The sequence below is a fragment of the Panthera leo genome, chromosome E1 (genome assembly GCF_018350215.1).
Source record: "Panthera leo isolate Ple1 chromosome E1, P.leo_Ple1_pat1.1, whole genome shotgun sequence".
Taxonomy (NCBI): Eukaryota; Metazoa; Chordata; class Mammalia; order Carnivora; family Felidae; genus Panthera; species Panthera leo.
In genome coordinates, this window is record NC_056692.1 from 48,733,668 (window position 1) to 48,746,155 (window position 12,488).

General features: G+C 41.5%; 1 protein-coding gene across 3 annotated transcripts in view; it reads left to right on the forward strand.

Moving 5' to 3' along the window:
- The window catches only part of CEP112 (centrosomal protein 112), a 412,041-nt gene that overhangs the window by 245,084 nt on the left and 154,469 nt on the right, over positions 1 to 12,488 (forward strand). For all 3 annotated transcript variants that reach the window (XM_042916491.1, XM_042916492.1, XM_042916494.1), the window contains one exon: positions 7,226 to 7,456. In XM_042916491.1, coding sequence (XP_042772425.1) covers positions 7,226 to 7,456 — 231 coding nt within the window. The remainder of the gene's footprint in view (positions 1 to 7,225; positions 7,457 to 12,488) is intronic.

Consider the following 12,488-nt stretch of genomic DNA (forward strand, 5'->3'; position numbering starts at 1 on the left):
AGACTGAGCCACCCAGGCACCCCAACATCAATCAATTTAAAAGTCACAAAAATAGACACAATAAAATATCTCCCATGAACCCATGACTGTTGATACTAACCCCCTCATTCCCATTTAAAACAGTACAAATGTGAAAAAAAAAAATGTCTTGGGTCTTCTAAGTACTTTAATTTTTATCTTAAATTTGTTTTGAACCATGAATTATTTAAACTGTGTTTAAAACTTTGAAGTATTAGGGGATTATTTTGGTTTTGTTGTTGCCATTTTTGCCAAGGTTCCTAATTTAATTTTTTTTAAATCTTTATTCACTTTTTGAGAGACAGAGACAGAACGAGCATGAGCGGGGGAGGGACAGAGAGAGAGGGAGACACAGAATCTGAAACAGGCTCCAGGTTCTGAGCTGTCAGCACAGAGCCTGACACGTATTTTAAAAACATTTTTAAATTTATAGTGAAAATTGAGAAGATAGTATAAAGTTTTCCCATATACCTTGCACCCAGTTTCCCCTTTTATTAACATCTTACGTTAATATGGTACATTGTTTAAATTACACACCAATGTTGATATGTCATCATTAACTAAAATCCGTACCTTATTCAGATTTGCTTAGTTTTTACCTAGTGTCCTTTTTTTGTTATACAATCCCATCTAGAATATCACATTACGTTTAGTTGTCTTCTTTCCTTAGTCTCTTCTGCTATGATAGTTTGTCAGATTTTCCTTACTTTTGATAACCTTGACAGTTTTGAGGAGCGCCCATTAGGAATTTGTAAAATGCCCTTCATTGTAATTTGGAATACCTCTGCAAGGAAGATTTGTTTCTTCTCCCCCATTAATTAATTAAATCATTTATATGAGTATGTACTCATGGATATTTATTTTATTCTTTGAAATATAATCCAGTCCTTTTTTTTTTTTTCTCAAATTGTTCCAGCTTTGGCCATTGGGAGCTCCTTCAGTTGGTTCTTGTATCTTTAATATACTCTCATCAAGAAGCACTTCCTTACTACTAGCACAGCAAGATGCTCTGGTTCATCTTATATATTTCCTGCTCACTCTTAGACTCAGTCATTTGTCTAAGGGCCACTGTTTCCTTTTATCAGGGAATGGTACTAGAACCCAAAATCTGAGTGCTTGGTGTATTTGTTGCTACTGGGATGTCATTTACTGAATATATTCTTTTTTCCCCTTACTTTACTTGCTTTTAAGCTTTTCTCTTTGTCTTTTGTGTTCTGCCATTTCATTACCTAGTATACAGATTAGACCCCTCCCTCCCTCCCTCCCTTCCTCCCTTCCTCCCTTCCTTCCTTCCTTCCTTCCTGCCCTTCCTTCCTTCCTTCCTTCCTTCCTTCCTTCCTTCCTTCCTTCCTTTTCTGTCCTGTCTGATATTTATTCTGCTCACTAATCCTGAGGATTCTTATTTTTCCTCAGTTCTGAAAATTCTCATTTTTGCATATCCTTCCTATCTTCTCTTTTCTGTCCCCTCCTTCTGGAACTCCAGACATATATTAGATAGTTTTATTTTACCTTCCATAGCTTTAAACATCTCACAGTTATCTTCTGATTATTAATTTGCTGTGTTCTAAGTAATTTATTAAGATCCCTCTTCTGTTTCATTACTTTTTTGCTCTTGCTATGTTTAAACTGCCTTAACTCATCTATTCTTTTATTCAAAAACTTTTTTTGGAAGTTATATTTGATTCTTTCTCAAATATGATGATTTTTGCTTAGTCTCTTGTGACTTACTCACTTTGTGATTCTATCTTTTAAAAACATTTTTTTGTGTTTATTTGTTTATTTTGAGAGAGGGAAAGAGAGAAGGGGAAAGGGGGGAGGGGCAGAGAGAGAGGGAGAGAGAGAATCCCAAGCATCCCCCACACTGTCAGTGCAGAGCCCAACATGGGGCTTGATCTCACGAACCATGAGATCATGACCTGAGCCAATATCAAGAATCAGATGTTTAACCAACTGAGCGACCCAGGCGCCCCTTTTAAATTTTTTTTTTAATGTTTCATCTTTTGTTTTTTAAAACATTTAATACATGTTATTTTATCTTTTTTTTCTCATAATTCTCATACTTGAAGTGCCTGCCAGTGGGAATCTGTTTTTGCTGACTCTTACCGATGGTGTTTTTTCCCTGGATTTAATAATTTTTAAATTATGAGCTCATTCTTGGTTTACCTTAATTTATGGAAAACTTGGAGACATTAAACTAAAGAAACTTTTTTCCAGAGGGAATTGATTTTAGCATCAGGCAGGAGTAAATAACACTATGGACCTAGAACCACTTTAGTCCTGTTCCAGGCCATCTGACTTAATTCCATGGAATCATGTTCAGCTCCCATATTCCTTGCCCCCAGAAACTGCAATGCTCGTAAAGACATTTGTCCTCCAAGATACATTGCCTTTTGAGCGTGCTCAGTGCTCACTATCCTATTTTTGGCACATGCAGTTTTATAGTGTGTGATTCCTGTTTTGTTTTTTCTTTTGGATTTTCCTCTTACTTCCTATGAGCAAAGAAAGACAACATTGTATTTTGTACAGAATCTAGTTGTTTCATCTCATGAAGGTCTCTCAGAATAATCTGCCAAACTGCCTGGGGTAACCATCCTAAATCACCAATATTCCTCTCCCTTCCTTGCCTTCATCATGCATTTAGTTGTTTAGCCCTTTTTTTAATGTTTATTTTTGAGAGAGCACAAGTGGGGGATGGGCAGAAAGAAGGAGAGACACAGATCCCAAGTAGGCTCCGTGCCATCGGCGCAGAGCCTCATGTGGGGCTCGAACCCATGAACCGCGAGATCATTACCTGAGCTGAGATCAAGAGTCGGGCACTTAACCCGCTGCACCACCCAGGTGCCTTCCCCTAACCGTTTCAGTTCTACTTCTAAAATTGTATTCCCGTCCATTCCACTCTTTCCACTACTGCTGGCCTTCCCATCTCTGGTGTGTCTAACCCATGATGTAAACTGCCTCCAGGTTAGTCTTTCTTAATACAAATTCAGTAGTATTTCTTGACTTACCATCCCCACATACTCCTTTCCAGCATCCAATTTCGGCATCTTACTGGTCCTCCAGTGCCTTGATTTCCAACCCCTGTAGTTTAATGTCTCCAATATCTGCAGCAAATCTCTGTTTTCGGAGTTTCTCCTGTTCCTCTTTGACGTTCTGTTTTTCTTCTTCCATACAACTCATTCTTTCTTCCTGAAATGTCCTGTATTTATCCCTGTTCCCAAATGGTGCTAATTTCTCTCTTAAGGTACATCTCAGATGCATTCAATTTTATTTAGGTTTTCAGAATTCTTAGCTCAAAGTAAGGGCTCCCTCTTTTGAACTTTTATGGCACATCGTCTTCTCTTATGGCTCTATGGGGTGTGTGTGTGTGTGTGTGTGTGTGTGTGTGTGTGTAGCTTATTTATTGTAGTCTAAACTCTGTGGGTAAAGTTTCTTCTCTAGAAGTCACTTATGGTGGCTTCCACATCATAGATCCTAACAAATGGTAGATTACATATACCTACACATTAAAGAGTAGCACATTGGAAACATTTCAGCTCTTGGTGGTGATTGCTCACAAACTTTCTGTGACGGTACAAAGGTAACCTAATACATTAATAACTTTATTAACGTTGTCTTTATTCCAAGAGCACCTATAGAACAATTTTTGGATTTCCAAGATAGTCCAAATGATTCTTTCTTAACCATGAACATGTTCTCAACTTAGACACATTTTGCTTTCATAAAATGCATTTTTGAATTTTGTTTGGGACCACTTTGATGATAATCCTGGCAATCTATTATCGTTTATGAGATGTTTCAACCTCTCACTGCTCTTGCCAGAACTTGTCAGATTCAGAGTGGTTTGAAGAGTCATTAGCTTTCTGGGGCGCCTGGGTGGCTCAGTAGGTTAAGTGTCCTACTTCAGCTCAGATCATGATCTGAGTCATGAGTTCATCATCAGGTCATGAGGTTGAGCCCTGTGTCTGGCTCTCTGCTGTCGGCACAGAACCCGCTTTGGATCCTCTGTCCCCCTCGCTCTCCGCCCCTCCCCCACTCGCACCTGTGCACACGTGCGCTCTCTCTTCTCTTTCAAAAATAAACATTAAAAAAAGAGTCATTAGCTTTCTAAGGAAATTGGTATAAATGTTTGGTGTTTGTCTTTTGGTGACTGGCTTACTTCACTGAGCATAATGTCCTCAAGTTTCATCCGTGCTATAGTGTAAGTCAGAATTTCCTTCTTTCTGTAGGCCGAAGAACAATGCATCGTACATACAGACCCCATTTTGCTTATCCCCCTATCTGTTGATGGACATGCAGTTGCTTCCATGTTTTCTGGTCTGTCTTTATGTTTTTAACTGTTAATTGAACTCAGCTCGATTAAAAGTTGTGCTTACGGTGTGTGTCCCCTATAGACAGATAACAACCTTTATTAATTTGTTAAATGTTGTTGTAATTCTCCTGTTCTGTATCAGTCAGATGGATGAAGTTTGATAGCTCGTTATTTATAATCGTAAAGAAAAATGAACACGTCTATTCCAGATTGATCTTGGCAGTTCTGTCACTCTAGTTATCAGCACTTGCTAAGGACTGAAATATTAAATACCCCAGGGAAGCCTTCAGCATTAAGTTCTTTCATTTAATGTTTATTTCTCCCATAATTAGTTGATACATTTTTCAGTATAGTTTTTCTGTTTGAAAATCGTCATTGGACTGGAGCCAGTGCATATCAATGTGCCAGCAACTTAAAATGCCTTCCTTAAGTTCTCATCACATTCCTAGTCAACTAATAAAAATATACAGAATTACGAAGTGCACCAGTGGCTTGGGTGTGCAGAAACAGGTTCCCGTATACACCGTTGTTCACGTTGGAAAATGGACTCTGTTTCTGTAGAGCAATTTGAAAAAAAAGCTACAAAGTCATTCTTGTCTTTTGACGAAATAATCTTCATAATGTAAACTAAAAGCAAAATAGCACTGTAATGTATTCATAGGTGTCGCATATGTAATAATGACTAATTGGAAATAAGACAAATCTCCAAAAATAATATGATTAAGTAAATGACGATATACTGCAATGATGAAATATTAAAGAGCTACTAAGAGTGACAAGTACGCTAATAAATGGAAACGAAGACATAAAGTTAGGTATAGGAAAAGGTAGAACAGCATCTAAACATGACTATACCATTGAAAATATTTTTATGGGCGTGCCCGGGTGACTCAGTTAAGTGCGTAACTCTTGATTTCAGCTCAGGTCATGACCTCACGGTTTGTGAGATCAAGCCCCCCGAGGGGCTCTGCGCCGACGGCACAGAGTCTGCTGGGGATTCTCTCATGCCCTCTCTCTCTGCCCCTCCCCCACTTACACTTTCTCTCTCAAAATAAATAAATAAATAAACTTAAAAAAAAAAAAGAAAGTAAATATTTTTATGTACATCGACAAAGATAGAAATTCAGTTTGGGGTGGTTTCGGTGGTTTTGGGAAGCTAACTTATTTTGTTCATTTTTTATTTTTTACAAAGACGTTATGACCCTGTGACTTTGGGATGCAGCTTTGTACTCATCCTGGTGAAAATGAGAAGTTAGGGGTGTGCAATAAGAAGAAATGAACAAAATGCAACAAATGTCATTCTCTATAAAAAATTCTTACAACTCTGATACAGTATAGTAGGTGATAAAAACAAAGGCTTTCAAATCAAATCAGTCTGAATTTGGATAAAACCTTTGCAAGTCTGTTTCTCTCAGACTACGTCTTAGTCTGTCCTGGCTACTATAAGAACATACCACGGGCTGGGTGGGTTATAAGCAGCAGACATGCACCTGTCCCATTTCTGGAAGCTGGAAGTCGAAGACCAAGGCACCAGCATGTTTGTGTTCTAATAAGGACCCTCTTCCTGGTTCATGGCTAGCGCCTTCTCCCTGCGTCCTCACGTGGTAGAAGGGGAAAGGGATTTCTGAGTCTCCTTTCAGAAGGCACTAATCCCATTTTATAAAGGCATTAATCACATCCTGAAGGCCCAAGATGACCAATGTCCTTAATAGAAGAGGAAAGTTTGGACCCAGGGACACAGACACACAAAGAAGCCATGTGAAGACAGAGCAGAGACTGGAGCGATACGTCTGTAAGCCGAGGAACACCAGAGATCTCCAGCAAACCCCAGAAGCTAGAAGAGAGGCATGGGACAGATTTTTCCCTCTGAGCCTCCAAAAGGAATCCACTCTACCTACACCTTGATTTCAGACTGCTAATCTCTAGAACTGTGAGAGAATAGGTGTCTGTTGTATTAAGCCACTCAGTTTATAGTACTCTGTTAATGGCAGCCTCAGGAAACTAATATACCCCATATGTTTGGGAATTAAGAAACGTACTTCTAAATGGTTTATAAGTCAAAGAAGAAAATAATAATGGAAGTTAAAAATGTTTGAGCTAAATGATAATGAAAATCTCATATTTCTACACCTAAGAGATTAAACGTAAGCAATAGTTGGAGGGATATTTATAGTCTTAAGTTTATAAATCAGAAAAGAAGTAAGTATAAAAATAAATGACTTAAATACTGAAAATAAGAAAATAGGAGGAGGAATATAAAATAAACCCAAGAACGTAGAATGCTAGACATCATGAAATCAGAGCAGACATCATATGAAATAAAAACGAAAATACAAGGGCACCTGGGTGGCTTAGTTGATTAAGCGTCTGACTCTTGATTTCGGTTCAGGTCATGGTTGTGGGACCGAGCCCTGTGTCGGGCTCTACGCTGACAGCATGGAGCCTGTTTGCGACTCTTTCTGTCTCTCTGCCTCTCTGTCTCTCTGTCTCCGCCTCTCTCTCCGCCTCTCCCCTGCTTGTGCACGAGCTTTCTCTCTCTCTCTCTCAATTTAAATGAACTTTAAAAAGCCCGAAAATACAATAGCAAGTACTAGATGAATCTTCGGAACATAATGTTGAATATTGAAAAAGCAAGTTGCAAAGGAATACATATAACATTCCATTTACATAAATATTTGAAGCAAATGAAATGGACTATGTTGTATATGGTAAAATGTTCTAGGTAGCATTTATGTCTAAACGAGGAGGGGATGGCCTGGGATGGGAGAATAAGGGAAGGAAGGAAGGGAGGAAGGAAGGAAGGGAACTTTTTTGGTAGATTTATTAATCTTTTGTGATTCTTCTTTTATGATTTTTCCTATTCATGTCCTCTACCCGTTTTTCATTTTTAAAAATAAGGTTATTGCCGACATGGAAGCCCAAGTTCACAAGTTGAGAGAAGAGCTGATTCACGTGAACTCCCAGCGGAAGCAGCAGCTGGTGGAACTCGGCCTTCTTCGTGAAGAGGAGAAGCAAAAGGCTGCAAGGGACCATGAGACCGCGGTCTATAAGCTGAAGGCCGAGTCAGAAAAGATGAAGTTAGAGCTGAAGAGGGCTCATGCCGCTGAGACAGACGTGGCGTTGGAGAAGGTAAGGCATCCCGCTGGATTCGTACAGATCCCTGGGACCCGGGTTTGGATACCACTGCTGCCACCCTTGGATTTGATCTCTCAAAGATGGCAGGCCTAGAACCACTCCCGAAATTTGTAAACTATTCACACGAGCAGTTTCAGTATCTCGCTCTATGTTTAAACACCGCGAGAAGAATCCGGGGAGTAGGTTCCCTAACTTTTCCCTTGACGTGCATGGAAGGGATAGTTGGAATATCCCATTTCCGTAGGGATTGAATGCACGTGGTGATAGAGCAGCGTAGAACACTGTCCAGTATTGTGCTGAGCAGGGATCCTTGGGCGATAGCCCGAAGTTTTCTTAGGTTAAGACTAGATCTTTGGTAGTTTTTCCAGTAGTTGTTTCTATATTTCACAGTCTTTTGTAATAGCATGACATAAATGATGATGTAGTTTCCCAGATAGATGTTTCAGATTAAGAAAAGTTTCTTTAGAATTATATATTTTTGACAAAGATGTCAGCATAATGTTCACACATTTGGGGTTGACTTTTATTCCAGGTATAATCTCAAATATTCATTCTTTCAATGTTCTGAAAAAGTGGAAACATTTTAATTGGGTAGTAAATGTGAACTGTTATAAATCATAGCAGCTGTAAATGACCTCTTGAGTTCCTACAGACCCGTCTCTTATCTTGAGATCAAAAAACTTGAATAGGGTAATCTAAGAGTCTTCTAATTCTGCTTATTTTTTTTTTACCTTTTCTTCTTCATCTTTGAATACTCTGTCTTCACAGAACACACAACACCATTCTAATGCTGCACTGATTTTATTTTATTTTTTTAATGTTTATTTACTTTTGAGAGAGAGAGAGAGAGACAGAGCGTGAGCGAGGGAGGGGCAGAGAGAGATACACACACAGAATCCGAAGCAGGTTTCAGGCTCTGAGCTGTCAGCACAGAGCCCGACACGGGGCTCAAACTCACGGACCGCGAGATCATGACCTGGGCCGAAGTCAGATGCTTAACTGACAGAGCCACCCAGGTGCCCCTGCTCCACTGATATTACACGGATTGTGACCCTAAGATGCTTCCCTGATAGTGTCTTAATTTCTTGGGAGCTCGGATTTTATCAGGCTTTGCCTTTGGCAGCATAACTCTGAACCCAGAAATAAATAGGAGCAAGACTCTAAAGAGGCAGAAGGTAGCCTGGCTTCTTAGAGGAATAGCGAGGAGACTGGCGTGGCCAGAAATGGTGACCGAGGAGGAGAAAGAGAAGGAGGTGATGAGGCTAGGGAAGAAACCTCAGGTCCTGTGGGCCTACGTGGGCCCTTGGCAGGGTTTCGCTTTGACTCTCTGAGAGTAAGGAGGCTTTGCAGGTTTTGAGCAGAGGAGGGACGATGCTCTGATTCCCATTTGAGTAGCATCTCTCTGTGCGTGTTAAGAATAGACTGAACTGAGGGCACAGAAGGCAGTAGGGACACCAGTGAAAAGTCCATTGCAGGAAGTTTAGACGAGATGACAGAGGCCCGGGCCTGGGCAGTGGCAGCAAAAGTGGTCAAAACCGATGAGATTCGGGTTGGGTTCTGAAAAGGGAACAGACAGGGTCTGGTGTTGGTTCAGACGTGGAGTCAAGAGAGGAAGAGAGGGGCGTATGCTATGGCGCAGTCAAGGGCGGTTTCACGGTGACTTGTGGGAGCCAGCGGACCAGTGGAGTTATTTGTTGTTGAAGGAAGAGTAACAGAGCAGGTGGTGGGGCCACTGGGGGCGGGTCCGGGTTGCGATGCCTTTTATACACCTAAGTGAGGAATTTGTGGTAATTCCATCAAGGCAGTACAAAATAAGAATGTTTTGATGCCAAAATATACAGAGTTTCAGGAATTAGAAAGCGTCCTTATTGAGACTGTTTTAGCCCTCTGAAAATAGCAGATCAGCGAGACTGATGGAGAGCGAAAGGGATGTCGGCCCATCCTCTCTGGTGACTCTTACATGCCCCTCCCCTCGCCTTGGTGCCAATCAGCTCTAGCCAACAGCTCAAAGTGCTTCTGAGGAGATGTTCTGAAAGGGCACAGGAACCCCTGCACACTGATTTCAGAAAATTGGATGTACCAAAACCAGACTTAAAAACATACAAGCTGGGCCTTAATTTTCTTGCATTATATACTCATATTTCAGATGTTTCTTTTTACTAGAAGATGAACCTTTTCAAGTATAGGTCTATATGTGTTGTAACTAATTAGCAGTTTGCAGATAATAAAGAAAAATAGTAATAGAACCATTAGTGGTTCAGTTGGCAAACATTTCTGGAAGATCTTCTGTAACCTAGAAAGGCACATCCCAGCCACTGTGCGGACACATAGAAAAAAGAAACAAAAAAGGTATTGTCCTTAAGGAGGTCTGAAAGTAACAGTGGCAGTAAGATATTCACACATAGAAAAATAACCATAATGCAAGGTAGAGTGTGAACTGGGAGAGATCATTCCTGTTAAGGAAATCAGGGAAGATTCACTGGAAGAGGTGTCACTTTTACCAGATATAGGTAATATGTAGGATTTTGACTAGTAGATATGCAAGGGGGCATTCAAAGCCAGAGGACTTAACAATAGCAAGACAAACAAAACTGTTTATATGGCATTGAGGTTAATCAAGGGAGGTGGTTAGTGATCAGGCTAAAAGACAGTCTAGGATCACTGAGACTCTCCAAAGCCGTGATAGTATTTTAGCTTCATCGGGTAAACGGTGAGGAGCTGCTGAAAGTTTTTAAGCCCTGAAAGTCAGCATTCAAGTGATTCTTGGGAAAATCTTTCTGTCGGTGTTGTTGCAGTGGGAACGCCAATTGGTGGGGACCGGATTAATAACACGGGCAGGAGGTCTCTGTGAGCACGTCAGAAATGCGGGAAGGCTGTGAGAGCCTAGTGGTGACAATGGGCTGGAGGGAACATGGCTGAGAATCATCTCAGAGGTGGCATTGGTTACACTTGTCAAGGTTACATCCAGCCCTGAATACATGGGGAAGGGAGAAGTCTGGCTGGGGAGAGAGAAGGCATGTACCATTTGTTGAGTTGGACGTGCCCCCACTCCACCCAGCTGTGACGTTCACTCGCTGTTGAAGGAACGTCTGTAGAGAGCCAGAAGAGAGGGCAGGACTCGAAGAAACAGCTGTGGGGTGTCACCCACAGGGAGGGCCCGTTCATGAGAGGAATATAGAAAGAAAACAGTCAGCCGTGAAGGAAGAACTTCACTGAAGATGTTGGGGAGGAAGCAGCCAAAGAAGGGTCATTGAGGTAAGAGGAATCTGAGAAGACTATATTTTCATGGACACAAAGGCAGAGAATATTTGGAAAGGAGGATTTTCAAGAATGTGACACAAAATCAGGAAGGGTGAGGGCAGAGGAGAGGTCACGGGATTTGAAACTGAGAATTCACTGATGCTCTTGGGCAGAACCCTCAAGGGATAGTGTGGACAGGAACCCTGTTGCAGAAGATGAGAAAGCAGTGAGGAAGGGAAGGTTCGTGAATACTCTGTTGTTTCAGAAAACCGGATATTAAAAGGAAGGTGTAGTTCCAAAGGAGTATATTTTTAGGCTGCAAATGTCTTGAAATACAGGAGAAGGGAACTAGTGGACAGGAAGAGCTTAGTGAGGCAGAGAACCACAGACACTTGAGGGTTTGCCATCTGAGACATAAGGGTGTGGTTGAAAGAGTGGCACAGGCCCACCCTGGGCCCTTGGCCGCGAGGATCCAGCCGTGTGAGACCTTGGCCTGTTCCTGGAGCCTGCCTCGCGCTCTCCTTCCTCCAGGCCTTTATACCTGCCGCCTCTCAGCCTGGGATGTTCTTCCCCTCCCCTGGAGTCTCTGTGGCTCTCCTCCTCCTCACTCTGCACTGCTCAGTGTCCTTCTCTGACCTCGCTCTCCAAATCTTGCCCAGCTCTACCGGCGTTGCTGGTCCCATTGTCTTCATACTTCTTTTTTTTTTAAACTGTTGTGTTTTTTTTTCAGTATATGACATTTATTGTCAAATTGGTTTCCATACAACACCCAGTGCTCATCCCAAAAGGTGCCCTCCTCAATACCCATCACCCACCCTCCCCTCCCTCCCACCCCCCATCAACCCTCAGTTTGTTCTCAGTTTTTAACAGTCTCTTATGCTTTGGCTCTCTCCCACTCTAACCTCTTTTTTTCCTTTCCTTCCCCTCCCCCGTGGGTTTCTGTTAAGTTTCTCAGGATCCACATAAGAGTGAAAACTTATGGTATCTGTCTTTCTCTGTATGGCTTATTTCACTTAGCGTCACACTCTCCAGTTCCATCCACGTTGCTACAAAGGGCCATATTTCATTCTTTCTCATTGCCACGTAGTACTCCATTGTGTATATAAACCACAATTTTTTTTATCCATTCATCAGTTGATGGACATTTAGGCTCTTTCCGTAATTTGGCTATTGTTGAGAGTGCTGCTATAAACATTGGGGTACAAGTGCCCTTATGCATCAGTACTCCTGTATCCCTTGGGTAAATTCCTAGCAGTGCTATTGCTGGGTCATCATAGGGTAGGTCTATTTTTAATTTTTTGAGGAACCTCCACACTGTTTTCCAGAGTGGCTGCACCAATTTGCATTCCCACCAACAGTGCAAGAGGGTTCCTGTTTCTCCACATCCTCTCCAGCATCTATAGTCGCCCGATTTGTTCATTTTGGCCACTCTGGCATGAGGTGATATCTGAGTGTGGTTTTGATTTGTATTTCCCTGATGAGGAACGACGTTGAGCATCTTTTCATGTGCCTGTTGGCCATCCGGATGTCTTCTTTAGAGAAGTGTCTATTCATGTTTTCTGCCCATTTCTTCACTGGGTTATTTGTTTTTCGGGTGTGGAGTTTGGTGAGCTCTTTCAGATTTTCCATGTATAATATCATGTCATCTGCAAAAAGCGAAAGCTTAACTTCATCTTTGCCAATTTTGATGCCTTTGATTTCCCTTTGTTGTCTGATTGCTGATGCTAGAACTTCCAACACTATGTTAAACAACAGCAGTGAGAGTGGACATCCCTGTTGTGTTCCT